We start from the raw sequence: 20815 nt of genomic DNA, 5'->3' as shown, positions 1-20815 counted from the left end.
TGTTGTATTTGTGGACCAGACCTGGAGAGAAAACTGGTATGAGTTGCCCAATATCTCAGTTGCTGAAAGGTCCTGCCTGTTAGGAATCAAACCAGAGTCTTACTGCTCAGGGCATTAGCGCCCATGTCATACGCACCATGACCACTCAGAAAATGAGTTGCCCTCACTTTGCATTTCTTTCCCAATATTAGAGTCTGCAAGCACTGGATTATTTCAGCTGAACTTGACAAGAAGCCTATTGAACTGGAATCTCTTACTCCACCTTCACTGTAATGCACAGGGGTCAAACATACAGCCTGTGGGCCAAAACCAGCCCGCTAAAGGGTCCAATCTGGCCTGTGAGATTAATTTTTGAAATGCAAAAATTACACTGAAGATACTAACAATCGAGGATGTGAATATCATTTTAGTTCAGATTCCACATTCAGACCAATATGATCTAAAGTAGATCACACCAATAAAATACTATCATAATAACCTATAAATAACTTATAATGACTTTGTTTTAATGTAAAAAAAAATACAAATTGTATGTTAGTGTTAACATTTACAAACTGTCTTTTCACAAAAAATGTGAATAACCTGAACAAATATGAACAACCTGAAATGTCTTAAAAAGGTGCACTTTTAACTAAATTAATGCCTATTGCCTAATGTTTAGAGTATTTGTAGATCCACTATGATCTATAAGTTATAATGTACATGTGAAAATGATAAACTGAGGTGTTGAAATTGCACTTATTTTTCTTAGGACGTTTCAGGTTGTTCATGTTATTCATATTTTTAAGAACACTTTGTAGATGTAAACATTTTCACAATGTAATTTGACTTTTTTCACTGTTATTATTTTGCTGGTCCAGCCCACTTCAGATCACAGTGGACTGAATATGGCCCCTGAACAAAAATGAGTTTGACACCCCTGCTATAAAGGGAAGCATCTCCATTTGTATGGTGTGTGCGTCCCACCTACCTGTTGTCAGGATCTGGTGTGGTCATGGCTCGAGTCACATAACACATCTTCAGTGGGATGCACCTCCTGTCACCCTGCAAAGACAGGGCGGGCTGGGGAGAAGGACTTGGTGGGCTGGAGGAGGAGTAGGATGTGGTGGTCGGACTGACAAGGCGTGGAGACTCGGGAGGCGGGGTCTCCCAGCTGATCTCTGACACAGGTGAGCCCTTTTTCACATACGGTGTGGCCTCACGCATGTACTTGACTGGACGGGAAGGAAGACAGAGATTTTCAGTTTGCAGAAATAAAAGTATGAAGTAGATTTTGATATTTAAATGATTAATCTAAACGTACTGGAAAAGCATTCAGGTGTAATGTATTTCACACTTTCAGGCCTTGAAGCATTTTTCACACAGGCTTAAAAAATGAAATATGTAGATTCCTGCAGCAGTTTTTGGACTCAGATTTCAGTGGGCAGCAAACACAGATCACTGATTCTGTCATTTTATAGTGCTAATACATCATCATTCTGGTCTCACACTTAACTTTATCACAACGTTCTTATTAAATGCTTAGGTTTTTTACTTGCTGACAAGAAACCAATGTTTTTATTCATCATATTATGTGATCTAACAGCCATATAAGCGATTGTAGCTATTATAACATTAAATTAAAGGAAACAAGGACACATACACGCCTCTGATATTAACAGTGATAACATTTAACTTTTAACTTTAACATTTTAGAGAGGAAGAATAGTCTTGTTTTACACATTTTAGCCCAAAACCCTATTTTACACATCAGTGGAATAAACAGCAGTTCACCCTGTTTTAAACACAGTTAGTCTCACGTCAGAGGAAGGAAGTGGGGAGATGACAAATCTTTTGATGTTGAAATCACAATGATCTGTTTCACCCTGTGAACTGCTAATCTGAAATGATACTGATAAAAAAAATGTCAACAGTGTTAATCTTTTAAATAGTGGTATTTTTGTAGAATTTGAACGCATTGATAAAACTCAGTGCCCGATCACCACCATGGGTTAAAACACCTGATAGTGGAGCCAGTCTGCTAAGAAACTCCTTTTTTTATCCTGTTAAACCGAAACCCTTTACTTGTAAAAGAAAAACCCTGAACCACTGGAGGCTTTATAACTTTTTATACAAGTTTCTAGAAAGGGTGAAGGAAAGGGGAGGCAGGACACATGTTTCAGTAAGAGACAGAAACACAGAGGAGGAGATAAAGCGGGTGCTCAGTATGCTCTCTATGTACTGACTCTTCTGAATCTTTGGTATGCCCTGGATGTTAAATTGGCATATCCCACTGTACGAGCCGCGTATAATTGGCATATGGCTGGTGGCATTTGTAATCCAGCATGCGAACTATTCTTGGGAGCAACACTATAGACCCCACTGAGACTGTATAACAAGCCTAACCGCCAACCTGCAGGAGTGATGACAAGCTGACACATAACACAGAGAGGGGGACGGGGGAGTGAGAATGTCCTCAATAGACCCACAGCGATGATGTGATCCTATGGCACAGCAGAATAACCCACATACCAAGATCAGATTAAAGCTCTGAGAAACGGTCCATGGATTTGCTAAACGCATTATAACAATGTACAATACAAGAGCATTCAATGGAGTGAAAAGACTGTATCCGCTGTAGTCGGATGATGGCAGCCTGACAAAAAGACAAAAGATGTGTTGTGTTTGATAAAGTTCATGCTTTTATGAGACTTAAGTGTCATAAAAACATATGGTTGGAATATAGACGTGAAAAGGCAGAGCTAAGATGTTCATGGTTAGGATTACATGTGCAAAAACAGACACACATACACTATCTGATTCATCTTCCTTGTTGCAAAGAATGATGAAGTTGCAATGAAATACAAGGAAATATCTTGTATGCACAATGTGTGGGTTTGTGTATATGTTCTTGAATGTCTGTCTTTGTGAAAACCAGAGATTTAGAACTTGAAAATTAGAACATGGTTTTCTTTGATTTTTTTTTTTTTAGACTGGGGCAACAGAATCCAGCTGTTAATACAACAACATACAATTTACCCTTAAAACAATAAGGTGATTTTTTTTTTTTTTTCATCCTTTAACCAGTTAGCTGTTTCTCCATTTACAGTATCAGTGGTGGTGGAAAGTAACTATGTGATGAGTATTTCCATTTTAATGCTCTGTATCTCAACTTCACTCCATCTCAGAGGTGAATTTTGTAATTTTTATCCCATTACATTGTCTAACTGTTACTTTTAAGATGCAGATGTTATAAAACATTAATTTAACATGCCTTTCAAATACAATACAGCACATCATGACAAATCAATCAATCAATTTAATACAATTGAAGAAAGGCAATTTATTAACCAATGTCACCCCACTGTTGAAAATTAACAATCAATTATCACAAATTGACTATTTGTGAAAAGCCAAGTTGAAGTTAAAGAAAACTAAAATTCAAAGAAAGAAAGAAAGAAAGATTCAATAATAATCAGCCAATAAATCTGGAAATGAATATCAATCTAATCATATAAAGTAGGTGTGTTATTAAACTGAATTATTATTTTCTCTCACAGACAGTACTTCCAGAAAAGATGCCTCTAGTATTGATCACTGTTGGAGACACATTCTGGTGACATTTTGTAAAATGTCTTATTGATGCTGATTAATCAGTGTCCACAGTCCAGTCCGTCTCAACAACACCATGTTAAAGTTTAAACCAGTGGATTCCAACATTTTTGGTTTCTGACATCACAAAACGCTGTGTGTTTTCAGTCCAAAAACTGGATTTTTGGAGCTGGAAGTGACCATATTTAAACAAAATGGGCAGAGCTGCAAGAATGGGAGGGGTCAGATGTGAGCTAATGCTAAGAGATAGCCTTCTGACACTGAAATGGTAAATTTAATCACGCACTGGGTCACGAAACCAATTAACTATAACTACAGTGGAGCTGTCTGTCAGGAGAAAACGTGTTTTATTAAATAATCAGGAACTCAGGAAATCCAGCTGTCAAAGACCGACATGGCAGACATCTGGCGCTCTACTAAACCTGACATAATTACTGATGCATTAAAGACGGACCACACCACTTCACTGAGGGTTAAAAAAAAATATGACTCCTGGAAAAAATACCGAGTTCAATGCAAGTCTGTGGGACCCAGGACCTTCTGGAGTCAGTCAATGGTATTACACTAAAATACCACTACATTTGCTTTATTTTGGAGCAAAGGTATTTGTCTCTTGGCTCCAACAAATATATTCCTCTAAATAACTTCATTTAAAATCAATCAATATGTTGCAAAAAATCAGAGGTGGGAGAAAAGTCCAAAAACAGGACAGGTTTGTGTATCAGAACTATGTTTTTGCCTCAATACACTAAGATTGATCTATGAATAACACTGGATGTAAGGCAGTACAAACCAGCTCCACCCCCAGCGGAAACAAAAGTAACATGCTCCAACAACACCGAAGCTTTACTATTAATAATCTAATGATGTCATGAATAATTATATATTTTAATCAAAGGGAACAAACCAGGACTTAAACTCCATTTTACTGCTTATACTTGTATAAGCAAGTATACTTATATATATATTGTATACTTATACTTATACATACTTTTACTTCAGTAGGATTTTCCATGCAGGACTAGACTGGTGTATTGGTTCATTTTCTCGTGCAAAAAAATCTGAATATTTCCTCCACCCCTGGTTTCATGCAGAGCTGACTAATAGTGTTATACTAATTTACAGTTAAAAGTGATATCAGTCTTCTAATCTAAAGCCAATGAAACGCCAGTAAACTTCCCAAAAGCCCATGGTAATTACTGAAGGCTTTGTCCCCTATTACCTCTGTTAATCGCAATAGATTGACAAAGAGATAAGATGAAATACATTATAAATGCATTTCATCAGCTAAACAGCTCATTCTCTGTGTCCATCCTCTCAAGTCTTGGGTTAATAAACAAATTTAGTCAATTTCCTGAACTGACTGAGGTGAACATAAATCAAATCCAGATGCAATGCTAATGTGGTAGATACTTAACCCTTAAAACACAGATGTAAACTCAGTGACCAATGTCACTGTGCTCAGAAATAGAAATGTAAGTGTTTCCAGTGGAGGGGAAAATAAACGGGGTGGAGTCCATGCAATCATTACAGTGAAGTGTGTAAATGTGTGTGCATTCCCTTGGGTTATGTTTTTATTCCATTATAGCGCCAACACAGCCAGCTCTGCACAAAAACCTCAATTGTATGATAAGAACTTGGAGTGAATAGGGTTTATTCTACTTCAGCTTTGATTTGAAACCAGGCTATGGGCTGGTTTTTAGTTACATAAGTCAAACCAAATGATCTAAACGGGTGGCTGCTTTCCTCCATCTCTCTGATTTTACTTTTTTTGTTTCCATTTTGCGCATTGTGTTGGAGTGTGAGCATGTGAGCATAGGTATACAAATTCAACTAAGCCTTTTTCATTGCCTCTGCCGCGATCAATCTCATTTAAAAAACTGTAGCAGGCTGCTAAAGTACTCATGATACAGATGTCTAAATGCTAATGTATCACCAGAGACCAGCTGTTCAACTCCACACTTCAAAACCTCTTTCACTTCCACTGATGACAGTCAAAAGCCATTCACTTATTTTAAACTCCATTCAACCCCATTCACTTGCACATTTTACAAAATGGGGAGATTCATTTCGTCTAAAATGTAAGAGGTTTGTGTGTGGACAGAGAAGCCAATCGTCCATGAAAGAGAGTTGCACTGAAATTCAATTGTGTTTTCCAAACTCATTCACGATAAGCACACACATATACACTTCCTTGGCTGCATTCTACTCTATACACACACACTCACGCTTCTATACCATCAGGTGTAATTACTATATCTGTCTCATTGTGTCTTTTTCACTTAATGGTGCTTAACATTATTTAATGAGGTCTGAAGTCATTGGACTTCTTACCACATGCTCCAAATGGGAGTCTTTATTTGGTGCGAACAAGTACCAATGGAAAAAGAAAAACACTCTTCCCATTAGGCCTGTGAAGGAGAGAGGAGAAGGTTTAGCATTAGTACGAGTTGGAAAGAGAACAGACCAGGGCAGAGGCAAAAGGGAGAAAAAAGCCTCCTCTGATTGCAAAATGAAGGCTTTTAGTCCTTGTAGAGAGGGAGCAGGTACTGTAGCAGGATACTACATCAGCACAAAGAGCCTTTACAAATCCACCCTTAAGGTATCTTTTTGTAAGATTTGGACCAGTATCTCACAGAGTTCAAGTAGCACCTTTACTGAACATTATAAGTCCTTTTCATTGACAGAATTTGGCATTTGAGAAATATACATCACATCATGTATTTTCTGGTAGCTCACACAACTTTCTTCAAAACGAAAAAAAAAAAAAAAAAAGACTTGAAAATTCTTGTCGGAATCTGAAAGAACACAGTGTGAGAACACTTTGACAAATTTTATGTGACAGTGTTTTGTCTGCCTTTTAAAGGAGCTTCTCTAATTAGAGTGCATAACTTCAACATACAGTACGTCAGCCTGGAGGCATAAAAGTAGAGCGACAAACTATTTTTAGGCTTATTTTTAAGCCAACAACATCTTCTGCTTTCCCCATAATATTGATTTGGCAATAAATAAGGCCAAGACTTAAGTTTCAGGCATGACTATGTTTGCTGCAAAGTTTCTCTGGCAGAAATGAATACTAAAACGAGTTCGAAATGAAAGATTCAGATATATGAGCTTCACTCAGGGGCTTATTTGCAAAAAAATCAAATCAGCAGATGCAAATATTGCAGGTAGTATCACAATACAGTGTGTTAAGACAGACTGACTCAATCATCCTGTGTCTGTAATAAGGAGTTACTGCACTTTTAGCTCAGGGTTTGTTTTGTAACACGGCTAAAGGTTTGACTCCTTTTTACCTATTTTTTTTCACCAGCTGGAACAGACATTTTCAGCCAAGAAAGTTAGTAACTAGCTGTAAATACAATGAGGCATTTAATCAGCTAAAGAGCCAGATATTTCTGCCAGGAGCTGGTGGAGATCAAAACAAAGAGATTAAATAATGGACTTCTAAGATGGCCAAAAGCATGACTCCTAATAAATAATGCTGCTCTGTATCTGCAGGATGAAATGACCAAATTTCCTAAAATGTTGAGCTTGCCATCCAATGAAAAATTACACTATTTTAAAGTACTTATGTGTTCACTTTCTATTGTCACTGTACCCACTCCAAAAAGTTAACGCAGTCTTAAAGGCTCAAAAAACATCACACTTCTGCTTCATGAAAAACTGTAGAAAGATTAGATTGTCTCACATAATGTTACCACTGATAATTCTTCATAGAGCTAAAAGGATTTTAAAAATGCAGAACTTTCAACACTGTTGCTGTACTGCACTGCCAGTACAGTCTTTTATATTCTATTATAGTTTTTCTATTACACCACGTTATTACCCCGCCCCCCCCAAAGTGGAGGCAAGGGTATTGTTTTTGGTTCGGTTTGTTTGATAACACTCTAGTAGTAAAACTATTCATATCATACCAAACAGGGTTTATAGATTGCCAGTGACCCAAAATAGATCTCATTAGATTTTGGGAAAAGTAGGTCAAAGTTAAAAAAATTTTTAAAGAATTTTTAAATCATTTTTTCCCCACCCACTTATAATGGGCTAAATTTTAAATATCTGTAGCAGCAAAACTATTGGTTAAATTCATACCAAATTGGAGTTATAGATTTACAGTGACCTAGAATAGATGTTATTACATTTTGGAAAACGTAAGTCAAAAATAAAATTTCAAATTAATTTTTTTTAAATCTTTTTTTTCCCCCATTTACTTAAAATGGGCAAAATTTCACATGTCTGTGGCAGCTAAACTATTGGTTGAATTCATACCAAATTTTGTTTATAGATTACCAGTGACTCTCAATAGATGTGGTTACATTTTGGGAAAAGTTGGTCAAAGTTCAAATTTTTAATGAATTTTTGAAATGTTTTTTCTTCTCCCATTTATGTATAATGGGCGAAATTTCAAATGTCTATAAAAACATCAATTTTGTTTCAATTTACTTCAAACTCGCCACATATATAGAGGCAACTGATATGTTGACATCAGCACATGCATAGACATGATGACATCAGTTGGATCGAGGCCAAAATAAGCTACAATATGTACGAGGGGTGGGGTTTGTTGTGTCTGGCACCACTTGTTTATTCTTATTCTATTTTACCTCCTTTTTTTTTTAAGTGCATGGCATTTCAATAGCAAGGTGAGAGAGAAACAGTATCTCAGTTCTCTGTATGACCTGTTCATCAAGTGAATTTACAATAAAAAAACAAAACAAAACTTTGAATCCTGAAACAACTGCAAAAGTGTGTGCAGATACTGGATTTGACACTAAGCTACAGTGAATCTGCAGTCCAACAGATTTCTTATCAGAGATTATTTTTGTCTATCCGTTAAAACGTTTCCCAATAAATTCCCGGCACAAGTCCTAAACTAAAGGATTTGTCCACTGTAGCTCAGTTTTATGATGACCATCACAAAAAAACTAGGACAAAGACAAACACCATAGACAAAAACACAATGACTACACCTGGGGGGGGGGGCTTTTTTATTTTCTTCTTCAAATAAAGCCTTCAGGAAAAGCAGAGCAGCTTTGGCTCACAGTGTTTGTTTTTGTTTTGGCGGTATAAACCTTCACAAAGGAAAGGAATGAATGATTCAATCTATTATCTTCACTACAACAATAACTACTGCCGCACCACAGTCGTCGTTATTATCATCATCATCATCATCCGCTCTGAGGCAGACTCTGCAAACAGCAGCAGTGGAGATGAGAGCATTTCTAATGACATAAACAGTCAGCTGGTAGACACATAGACTCTCCCTCACACACACAACTACATACTGAATGTAGAACTGGTCTAGACTACATGGGTGATGACTAAGTTGATACACACAAGTGGGTACATGCTCACACACACACACACTCTGACAGCAGCACATACACATGCACAGATGTCGGATGATGACAGGTCCGTCTTGTTAAGGGCTCAACAGGAGCTTTACAGGACACTGACTCAGTTCCTGTCTGCTGGAGTCTGGCAGATGTTCTTACTGTATTCTGCTCCTTTATTCTTAATTACACCTGTTTTCCTGCTGATAAGACCTGAATTTGTTTTTGTTCTTACACATAATACTATTAAATCATACTATGATCTCATTAAGCACATCACAAGCTTAGTAGACAGCTGATGTGTAATGTAAAAGCCATACCTGGCCAGCACTGATGAATAAAAACGGTGGAGCATTTAGCAGCTGAAGGCACAGATAATTCTCTCAGGAGTTCAGTGAATAAATGCTGGGAAGAGATAATCTGAGCTGTACCTCTGTGAAGCAGACGTCATCAGTTTTTCTGTCTTTTACACATAGTAAACTAATTTTAGAAACACTTTTACATGGCAGGTAGTTTAGTTTGTATTTTTAAATGGGTGCTTCTATAAATCTGGGTTCATTTTGGTACCTGGCACTTTTCCAGCTTTTTAGACCCAATGATAAAAGACAAATTTAGACATATTTCCCCCCAGGATGTACCTAATGATGACCTCAGATAAATGCAAAAAAAATTATACTCTTGCTCTGACCCATCCCAAAATTAATTCATTTTTAATAAAATATTGGGGCTAAAAATAGGACCAAAATCGGGACAGGAAAAACTACCTAGGTGTCAGTGCATTTGATCTGGAACACATGACTTGAAAGTGCTATAAATAAAGACATTGTGTTAAATTTGAGGATCTTGGTGGTTTTTCTAATCCAGACATGTGGGTTTTTCATGAATCATCAGTCTCATTCCAGGTTTTGTGTGTAACCCATCGTGTCCACTGACGTTACATGCAGAACCAGCCCATTTAAACACAAATAAATCATGAGTGATTTTGCAATAGCGGCCATTTTTGTGAAACACTGCCTTGCATAATTTGTTCAATTTCCAAAAGGTACCTGTGAGAGAATAAAAAGATATTCGAAAACATAGTAGCGCATAATTTTCGTGTCCTTTTCACTGTGTTACATGCAGATTCTTGAAAAAATATATATATAAAAATGTGTTTTATCTGAAAAATTGATTCTCTTTTATCTCAGTAAGTATTTATTTTTAAAATAGACCCAAAGGGCTTCCAAACTTACTTCATAACATTAGTCTACATCTGGTTTGAATTTTTAGCCCCTCTGTCCTGTTTTTAGGGACCAGTTTCATAGAAACACCCATATGCAACTGTACTGAAGGAAATTTTTTCTATGAGTTGTGTCTTTACCTGTGAACTTTCATCAGAGCATGAGAACAACACAAACATGGAAATAATAGGAAGAAAAACAGTGCATCATCAACAGGACAACAACAGCTGAGAACATTAAGTCCATTGTTCTCAACAGCAGACAAGTTCTCCAATTCCTGCACAAGGCCTGAGTTGTTGACAGCTAAGAGGAAGAGGAGGAAAGTCCGGTTGATCTGCAAACCAGATTCACTCAGTAATGTTTTCAGCACATTAGCATGTGTGTGTGGTGTCCTTGTATTTATTATGCTGTCAGGATGTAAATCCCCAAATCACTTGTGAGGAGATGGAATACATGCAGATCTTTGATGGTTAAAGGGGCTATATGTAATATTTCTCTTTTCAAATATTAAAACACCGAAAATTGTCATTAGAGTGATTAGAATGAGTCCTGAAGTCATCCCAAAAAAACTTGATGATACTTTACAGATGTGCATAAATAATTAACTTTATACTTTATTCACTGTGTGATACAGTCAGTGGATGAATAATGTTGATTTGTTGGTGGTTTTGTGTGTTCTGGTACATGGACATACTGGTGCGTGTTATTTTGACAGAAGATTAAAAAAAAAAAAAAACAGCTATGAGATTTTGTTTGGAGAATAAAACGGGATGATACTATAATGCATTTTTTATTTTAATATATTTCATTCAGTGATTGATACAGTTTGTGGATGTATAGTCTTGATTTGTCGGAAGTTTTTGTAGTCGTATGCATGTTCCTGTCCAAACTCCTCCTGTTGAGAGTTTGGAATATCAGTGCTACATAGATTCCCTTTAAAGGTACATTGTGTAGGATTTTTATAGTGTTCTTTCCAATAATCAATCTAATAATTGATTATAATTTTTAAAAATAGGGCTCAATCAGTGAAAAAAAAACAATTTGTTTGATTACCTTTAACATAGAAAACTCAGTTTAAATATACGTAGCATGGGTACTGCTTGCTGGGTGCTGCCATTATCGACGCCATTTTTTCCCGTACGTGAGCCTACAGAGGACAAAAATCGAAGTAGCCACCTGCAGAACGGGGCGGGCTCCTCCATATCGTAATCACAGAAAATTCCGTGATGGGCCCACAGAAATGATACCAATAAGTCAGTGACAGACATCGTCCGTGGTCCATGCACAGATCCCCTGATTCAAATATAACTGGATCTGGATCACTCATCTTATGTAGTCCAAGCGTGGTTATATTTGAAAAAGGGGATCTGAACGTGAACCACAGAAGATGAGTGATCCAGATGCATTTGAATCAGGGGATCAGTGCGTGGACCACTGCTGATGCCTGCCACTGACTTACATTGGTATCACTTCTGTGGGTCCATTATGGAATTCACAGTGATTGCGTGATACCACCACAGATTTTGGGGTAGGGGTCCATGGTCATTACACGTCATTACATGGAATTCTGTGAGACCAGGTTGATGAAAGTGATGACAGAGAAGTTGAGGTGCTTGCCATTTTGCCAGGTTGTGGAAATGAAGTATTTAAAAATCGCAAAAGATACAGCCAAGGCTTTTTGTCCCAAAGTGCCAGCCGTTAAGTAAGTACAACACCGGAACAGAGAAATCGCACTGTTTTTGCATTGATTCAGGTATTTGCTGCCACCTAGGGTAGGGGAGATACACAGTACACTTTAAGAACCATCTTAAGGTTAAGGTTAGATTAAGGTTACAGTAAATCAATAACTACATTTACATGCACAAAATGTTGCAGTTTTGCCCTTTTTCAAAAAAAGAAATAAATAAAGACTTCATGGCTATAATCTATTATAATTCCTGTTTATATGCAGCTGCGCAAAACCCCATCAAACAGTTTTTCACTGGTGGCAGACACTCCACGGAAATACAGCCTCCCCTTTCATTCCTTCAAAAGGTCGGCTTTTCAACATTTTTACATATCCAAAAACCTGTTGATATCCTCTTTGATAATGATTAAAAGCAAGTGTGTTTCTCCTTCAAATAAGCAACATGGACTTATCTTTGACGCATCCACCTCTGCCTGAGAGGATCCCAGTGAATAACCCAGCTGACTATAAACAGGGCTGAGTCCAACCCTGTGGTAGAAGTCAAAAAATGAGATGCATATTCTGAATGTACTGTATACATGACCAAAAAGTCCATACTGGAATAACTTCTGTATAGCCCACATGTCTCCGTCAAAACTTGGACAATAACCTAAATGACATTATTCAATTGGGAATATGCTGCTTATATGACATTTGTCAAACCTGAAATATTTTCACATTCTGAATAATAGTAGAATATCAGTGTTTACATGTAAACATAATGTCCTTAAAATATGTAAAAGCCCAGTGTTTGTGTGTGTGTAGGCTAATACAGTCCTTCCGTAGGACCAGGTGGTGTTTCCCTCACATATGGAACAGCAGTTTGTCACACAACTTCATTCCTGTAGCATGAGACATTCACAGTTTTACAGAACATGAAAACAGTCTAAGTATGGCTTTTTTCATTATGGTGACCTACTGTAAGCCATGAATTAAGACATGTGGCTGATTTGTCACAGGTGTTTTAGACTTTCTGTTTGGTCTGATTCGAGTTAGACAGCTTTACCCCTCGGCCAAATATAGTGTAAGATTCTGTTGAAAGTTACTGCCCTATAATTTAGATTAGATTGTCTTTGTACAAAATTTGTTACATTCTCAGATATTATAACTGCACAAGGCCATTTGACCTTGAAAAAGTAGGTCATGGTCACCTGTTTTCAATAGGCTTCTGCTCCATGCCAAGATACGTCCACAGTATAAATTTGGTGCAGGTATCTCAATGCATTCTTCAGATAACAGACAGACAGACGACAAAACGATTACAATACCCCTACGACCATTTTGGCCAAGGGGTAAAAACTAAGTCTGGTTTATTTTAAACCCAAGATGTTACAGCCCTACCCTGAAAAAAACTCACAGATACCATAATATTCAGATAAACTAAGCAGCACCAACTGCCAAAAAGGAGGAACAAATAGGTCAGAATTTGTGTTTCTTTGTGGCTTATTAATATTGCAAGCAAGAAATAAGAAGAGAAAATGGTTTTAGAAAGTGTAAGAAACACTGGAATCCACAGTAATGAGGAGACTGTCAATTAATAAGTCAAAGATAACTAAGCTTAGCCTGATTAATGAGTTATCAGAAGTAAGTTTAAACACTTAAAGGGGTCATATTTAGCTGAACCCACTTTTATTAGTCTTTGGTTCATTTATTTGTGTATTTGGACCCTAATAGTTCATAAAGTTTGAATTTGAACCCTCTAGGTGCTGCAAAGCTATCTTTATATTCATGTTGAGAAAAATGTGAATGAGTGGATTTCTACAACCTGTTTTAATTCCTTCTTTATTTGTTGCATCTATAACTAGTTATGTCACGACATTTGCACATATAAGGTCAAGATTTCGGATGAACATTTCTCAGAGTACGACATAATTGTTTGGCAGCAGCAGTGGTTGTAGTCCATACTGAAAATATGTCCAAACTTCGAGCCGATTATCTAAAATGTTCATTTGTTGGTTGTATCAACAAACACAAGTGGCTGAATGGGACAGAGCAGCACAGTCAACAACCTGGAGGGGGTGGGGCGTTAAGTGGCTCATGTGCATTTAAAGGGCAAGTGCTCAAAACGACCTTTCTGGTGTCATTACTCAGAAATAGGGTTGAAGATGGACCTGTGGAGTTGAATTAATGAAAAATTCAGACCCAAGCATAGCATTTACAGCTTATGTAGACATAGGGCTGTGCAATTAATCGAAATTCAATTAGGATTTCGATTATTACACTCAACGATTACAAAAATTATGTAATCGAGAAAAAACAATTATTAATTTTGAGTTGTTTTAATTCACGCGCACGCAAGCTACCATGAGCTGCTCAACCCCGCCCCCCTCTAAGCTTCAGCTGCCAGCTAGCCGGCAGGTCCACCCCACCAGGACAGTTGGACTTAGCGGTCTTGAAAAATGGCAGGAGAATCACAGCAGAAGCACTTGGTAAACAAAAAAGGCAAGTCAAATTCAGTTGTATGGAATCACTTTGGGTTTGATGAAGAAGATGAAGAGCAAAAACACATCACGTACAAAAAGTGTTTTGTAGTTGTGTTCGCACAACAAACCTTCTTAGCCATCTAAAGTTTAACCGCCGCGACCTTTATGATAATCTTATGAAAAACCAAAACACAAAAAAAAAACAACTATGTCTACAACTTCGCCCGCAATGCAATCTTCAATCTCTGAATCTCTTTACGCTGCAATTCCCTACTCATCAACATCGGAGAGACAAGATAACAGACTCCATTAGCCATTACCTGGTTAAAGGTATGTGTTCCATTAACACCACTGACAACTGGGGCTTCAGACAAATGGTGAATACACTGGACAAACGCTAGGTTTTGCCTTCAAGACATCATTTTACACGAGCTGCTACTACACTGAACATACTTGAATTTATAATTTGCACTTTACATGAAGTTTTTTTTATTACTACAGTTCTATGGCAAATCTATAGCAGTTTAATTACAGTGCACAATTTGTTTACAAAAGGAAACATACTTGAATTTACAGTATACTTATTTGCACTCAAAGATTTTTTTTGTTTCATACAAAAGTGAACATACTTTGTTTAAGTGTTTAAAAGCTTTATTTATGTTTAAAAAGTATATTTTTTACTTTGTTTTGCAAGGAAAAAAATAAACAACTTTAAGGTTAACAAATAATCGTTTTTAATAATCGGGATTTCAATTATTGCTAAAATAATTGTGATTATTGTTTTTTTCTATAATCGAGCAGCCCTATGTAGACCACAGGGAAATGTTTTAAAATGCATAATTCCATTTAAAAAAAAAAACAAAATATCACTCCTTTGAGGCAGTTTTTCCACTGTATGGTACAGGCTCATCTTGACTCAAAATACTAAAAAAAAAAAAATGCCAGGTACTGAGTAAAGTCAGAAACTTCTAGTTCCATGCAGTGAAGAAACACCAAATCACCAGTCTAATTGAACAATTATCATAAGTGCAAACCCCTGCAGCATGAAGTGGAATTATTTTCCCCAACCACTTTCCTTGAATGAAAAACTTTCCTGCTTGAGTGAACTAAAATAAAATGAGTGATTTGAAGTGGCAGCACGATCTGCCTTCTTTTTAGGTTGAAAAAAGGTCTTAATTCAAAGCAAATTAGTCCATCTTAGGATGGTAAAGAAGTAAACAGCTTTAATGAAGTGATACAGTAAGACATCCATCTGAAGTCCATTTGATCGATGCTTTAGTCAAGGTCTGTCTTTGTGAACCCAGCTCCTGATTAGAAAGTGTTCCAGATGGACCTTTTTAACTTTTGTGTATGTACTTCAATTTGCAGTGCACTGTGCAAGCTGTGCAGAAAACCGCCTAAATTGGCACATTCAACCCCTACTATATATGTTTGAGGAAATATGTAAATAAAGTCATGTTTTGTGCATCATCAGTTACTGGACCACCATAATAGCAGTAGCTCGTTGCTAGGAGATTTGTAATGAAGCTGCTTAGTTGTGACTGATCCCCGTGGAGAAATTCACATTTGACTTGTCAGACTGCATGCTGAGCCACAGAACAGAGCCACAGAGTCCATGAGCATCTTGCTTGGGGACACTTGAACCAGGCGGATGCTCTCTGACATGGAAGCTGGAACCCTGGTCCTCTGGAGGATCAGTTTTTAACCATCGGGTCAAACTGTTGCCCTCGAACAGCTGCACCGAACAGAAGTACACGGCTGCTGCCTATTTTAGATAAATCTGTCCTCCATCTTTCTAATGACCTTCTAATTTGACTCCTTAGTGCTCAGTAAACCACAAGAACATTCATGCACAAGCTCTCTAACACACACACACACACACACACACATACACAAAAGCAGCGAGCTATGAACACACATGCAGACACACTCTCTGCTCCCAAGAGATTTACAATCTTTCTTAACGGTTGAATCAGATGTTTCCTCCTGATCTCCCTCCTTGTGTGGCGCAGTCTGCTTCTCTGAAATCTCATAAATACACAACTCAAGAATGAAAGTTGAAGGAAATATCACTTGCAAGAATTTACATATCACTGCACAAGTTTCCCTTCAACAAATGAAAGTTTACACGCTTGGTTACATGCCATGTGCTTTTCAATCAACCGAAATTCCAAGAAATCCATTCAATCAAAGCTGCATCATGATTTCTGACATATTTTCCATTACATGCCTTCGCCTTCTGATTTCTCTGTCTTTTTACTGCTTTCCAAAATGACCTAGAGCATCCTCTGCCTCTCGGCTGCCCTTGCGTTAACCCTTGCTGTTAGCATCTTTGCCTCACTTGTTACCTCTCTCCTTCTGCTTCAGTGTTTCCATCTTTCTTCCTCTCAGCAATTCCCCATTAAATTCACATTTCGACTCCACCCCCTTCCGATGTCTCCCACTCCCTCTGCATGCTCCATTCCCCTTTCTCCTTCATTCTTATCTCAGTCAGTTTTCAGCTGGGACTAGCTTTTCCCTCTGCAGCATAGCCCCTGTGTCCCCGTGGGAAGGATCATCACCATGTTTGCATGTGTGTGTGTGACAGAGAGAGAGAGAGGAGAGAGAAAGAGAGAGAGAGAGAGAGAGAGAGAGAGAGAGAGAGAGAGAGAGAGAGAGAGAGAGAGAGAGAGAGAGAGAGAGACACTTTGTTCTTACTATCTTGGGTCCAAGAGTCCTCACAGGAAAAGGAATAAAAACTAAAAAAAAAAAAAAAAATCAAAAGTGGGCACTTGAGTGGAACATTTTCCGGTGTGAGTTAAGGGGCTAAAATGATGCTCAGCCTTCAAAGTGGTATCTGCCAGCCACCAGCCTAATTTTCATCTTCACTTTTGGCTGAAAACAACCTATGAAACCACAGACTGGAATGCACTGGTTGTGTGAGTGAGTGTGAGAGAGAAAGAGAGACACACTTGAGGAAATACAGTATTCCAGTGGTTTTACTTTAAGACAGGAAGGCAGCATGAATTCGATGTAACTCGAGTCCCCCATGGCACCGGCGGTGTTGTAACAATTGTTTCCTAAGAAATCTACGCCTTTATTTTGTGCAAAATGTGACCAATAAGTCATCCAATTCCCAATTAAGCATAAACCCACACTTTCCAGATACACTACCTTCTCACCTACTGCTTCCACCTCTGTGAATTACAGATAAATGCACTGAAATCCTGTAAAAAAAAAAAAAGTGTGTCATTTCTTCCAAATGTTGTGCCCTTGGAGAGATTGTGCAGCAGCAATGAACTGTGATGACAGGAAAAAAGATACTGTATTTGATTTAATAAGATATGACTGATAGAGGCTGGTGCAACACAAATTCCATCTTGTCTTGAGTAATCCTTGTTATTCACCAGTGCATACTTTTCTCTTTCTCTCTCTCTGTGCGTGTGCGTGTGTGTGTGTGTGTGTGTGTGTGTGCATGTGCATGTGCGTGTGTGTGTGTGTGTGTGCGTGTGTGTGGTGGGGGCTTTTGTGATTTTATTTGAAAGCGGAAAGAGGAAAGAGAGACAGGAAATTTGGGAAAAAGAGTAAGGGGATGTCAAGAAGTCCCCACACAGGGAACTCTCTCTGCAGGTAATTTGTACCCATGTGGTGTGTGCCCCATAGTTGGTGCTTCCATAATGGAAAATAAATCATATCCTACAGCTGAGGTTTTCATCTGAAGTTTTTTTAATACAGGAGCCCAGAAGCTTTTTTCTTTCTGTTGCTCCAATCAGGGAATGATTTATACCTACAGATGTGAAGTACCTGCAATCAACAATGAGGTAGAAGAGACCAGCAGTGCTTTGTGTTTTGTGTCAGGACCAGAGAAAACACTGACCTGTTGAATAAGTGAACCAAATTGCCAAACACATAGAAAACACCTGACAAAAATATAACCCTTCATCTAACACAGGGGTGTCAAACATGCGGCCTGGGGGCCAAATCTGGCCCGCCATAGGGTCCAGTCTGGCCCGTGGGATGAATTTGTGAAATGCAAAAATTACCCTGAAAATATTAACAATCATTTTATTTCAGGTTCCACATCCGAACCAATTCAATCTCAACTGGGTCAGACTAGTAAAATACTGTCATAATAACCTATAAATAACGGCAACTCCAAATTTTCTCTGTAAATATTTTCATGTAAATTTACTGTATTTACACTAAAACTAACTATTATTTCTCAAAAACCATGAATAACCTGAAGAAATACGAACAACCAGAAATGTATTAAGAAGTGCAATTTTAAAATATTTTGTCTGTTAGTAAATGTTTGGTGTATTTGTAGATCAGCTGTGATCTGTAAGTTTTAACGTACATGTGTAAATGATAAACTGAAGCATAATATTGTTAAAATTGCACCTATTTTTCTTTAGAAATTTCAGTTTGTTTATGTTATTCACATTGTTTCAAATGATAGTTTGCAGATGTAAACATTTTCATGATGGAATTTTTGACCCTTTTCACCCTAAAACCTAAAAGAAAGTTAGGAGTTGAATTTATTTATGTATCATTATGTTATTATTTCACTGGTCAAACCTGCCTGAATGTGGCCCCTGAACTAAATGAGTTTGACACCCCTGATCTAACAGATCTGCCTTATCCAAAGTCTTCCAGTCTTAGAGCTGCATACAGTTCATTTCTAAGTTTTTGTCTGTTCTGGCAGTGCCACTGTCAGCTGTGGGCTCTACACTCCTTCAGTGTTAGATCTATAGCTGCACAAATCCAGCCGTGTGCGCCCTGTAAAGCCTGAATGTAGGGCGTTAAAAGTTTGGGCTTCCCTGACCTTGCACCTGAAGCCCCTGAACACCTCTCTTCTCTGTCTTCCACACTCCTTACCTTCCAGAGTCACCTCTTTCCCGGCCCGTTTTAACGCCTGCACAGCCTCATCGTGGGTCGCGTCCCGCAGGTTCACACCGTTCACGGACAGGATGGCGTCCCCGACGTACAGAGCCTGAGTCTGATCCGCTGCCAGACCCTTGAAGATCTTACTGATGAGAATGGGCATTTTATTCTCCTTGCCCCCCTTGATGCTGATCCCGAGTCCCCCGACCTCCTGTTTGGTCACCTTAACGTACCGCTTTCTGTTGGCGATCGCCTCGGGCACCCGCTCCGGTAGGTCCGTGAACGCGGAGCGCACAGTTTGGGGGCCGTTGTTGGAATTTGTGTTATTATTGTCAAGGTAAGATCCGTTGGTGACGCCGTTGGAGTTGACATTGTCGCCGTCGTTGCCGCTGTTCTCCTCGCAGCTCAACGTCAGTGCTTCCTCATTCAAGTTGACCAAAACTTTGTGCCACCGCTCCCGCACCAGAACCTCCACAAATCCACTTTTTGGCACTCCGGAGGCACCCAAAAGTCCCGTCCCTATTACCACCGCCATCTTTGGAGCATTTCTTTAAAATAGCATGTGATTTTGCTCCCGACACGCTCTTACTGTGGAACTTCCACCCCGTCTCCTTCACACTCAGGCTGGACTTTGCCCCTCTGAAGTTCTCCGTGGGACTTGTCAGGCGTCCCGTTCAACCAGCCTGAGCCGTTTCGGCGCAAGCTGCCCTCCGCTCCGCCTGCTTCAGATCCTATCTGCTGGGTGGAGTTTGCTCCCCACCGTCAGGCGATGCCATCTCCTGATCTTGCATGCACAAAATTAGTTCAGTTCCATCATGTCTTTCACAAATCTGTGAGTGGTAAGCAGTACATTCCAACTTTAAGCAACACATTTAAAGAAAAATCCAGGAATGTTTCCATTTGACTTGCATAGTGTGGTGAATATCCAAAGTATACAAGCAACATTTACAACACACACATTCATATATCAACTCTGAAATCTGATTTAAGTCCTGAATAAAATTAACCCATCTGGTTTTGTGCGTCAGGTTCCGTGCGTAATAAAACTGCGCACTGATAATAATAATATTTAACAATAGTAGCTGTTTGGAATTATTAAAAAAACAAAAAATAAAGGATCTGGAGAGATTCTGATCATATCCTAAGTTTCCAGTTCACATATGTCCATTCCTGCCGCGTTCACACAGGAGAAGTGAGGTCGGTTACGCGCGCACAGGAATGCGCCTATGCCGGTTTGATGCCTCAAAGAGACAGAGCGTTTTGTTAGAAAGCTCTGACATGGAAAGACCCCCCTCCGAGGCTTTTTCCCCATCTCAGTCCTTACTATTTCACAGAAACAGCCTCATACCTTGACGAATGTGCATGCTCAGAGTTCAGATCAGTGAACCCAATCCAAGAGGAGAGACTGCAGAAACAGCAGCCAGTGTTTCCATAATGACCGGAGCTGCTGGGTGTCCCTGTGGTCATTCACAGGGTGACACCGGGTCAAGTTCTGCCCCTGTTAGCGCCTGACAATAAGGGAGAGACAGCAACAGTCATCCAGACATCACCACAAGGAGAGGAAAAAGACATGAAGGCACCAGGCAGCTGCTGAGGTGATGCAGTGAGAGGTTCAAGTGCCCACAAGTTTCTCCAGTTAGAATATTTTGCAGAAAGACA

At 38.8% G+C, this 20815-nt stretch overlaps 1 protein-coding gene across 3 annotated transcripts in view; it reads right to left on the bottom strand.

The window, feature by feature from the left end:
* sntb1 (syntrophin, basic 1) overlaps positions 1-20202 on the bottom strand; it is a 56408-nt gene extending 36206 nt beyond the window's left edge. For 2 of the 3 annotated variants that reach the window (XR_003937767.1, XM_030158715.1), the window contains exons 1-2: positions 19151-20201; positions 971-1214 (exon numbers count right to left, since the gene is read on the bottom strand). Coding sequence is in view for 2 of the 3 variants with exons in the window: in XM_030158715.1 (XP_030014575.1) it covers positions 971-1214; positions 19151-19691 (785 nt within the window). In the remaining variant the exon portion in view is untranslated. Of the gene's footprint in view, positions 1-970; positions 1215-19150 lie in introns of all 3 variants that reach the window. The other variant, XM_030158716.1, reaches the window with a different exon arrangement.
* Positions 20203-20815: the final 613 nt, after the last annotated feature.

The sequence above is a fragment of the Sphaeramia orbicularis genome, chromosome 16 (genome assembly GCF_902148855.1).
Source record: "Sphaeramia orbicularis chromosome 16, fSphaOr1.1, whole genome shotgun sequence".
Taxonomy (NCBI): Eukaryota; Metazoa; Chordata; class Actinopteri; order Kurtiformes; family Apogonidae; genus Sphaeramia; species Sphaeramia orbicularis.
Note: the sequence above shows the minus strand (reverse complement) of the source record. Positions and strands in the feature narration are given on the sequence as shown.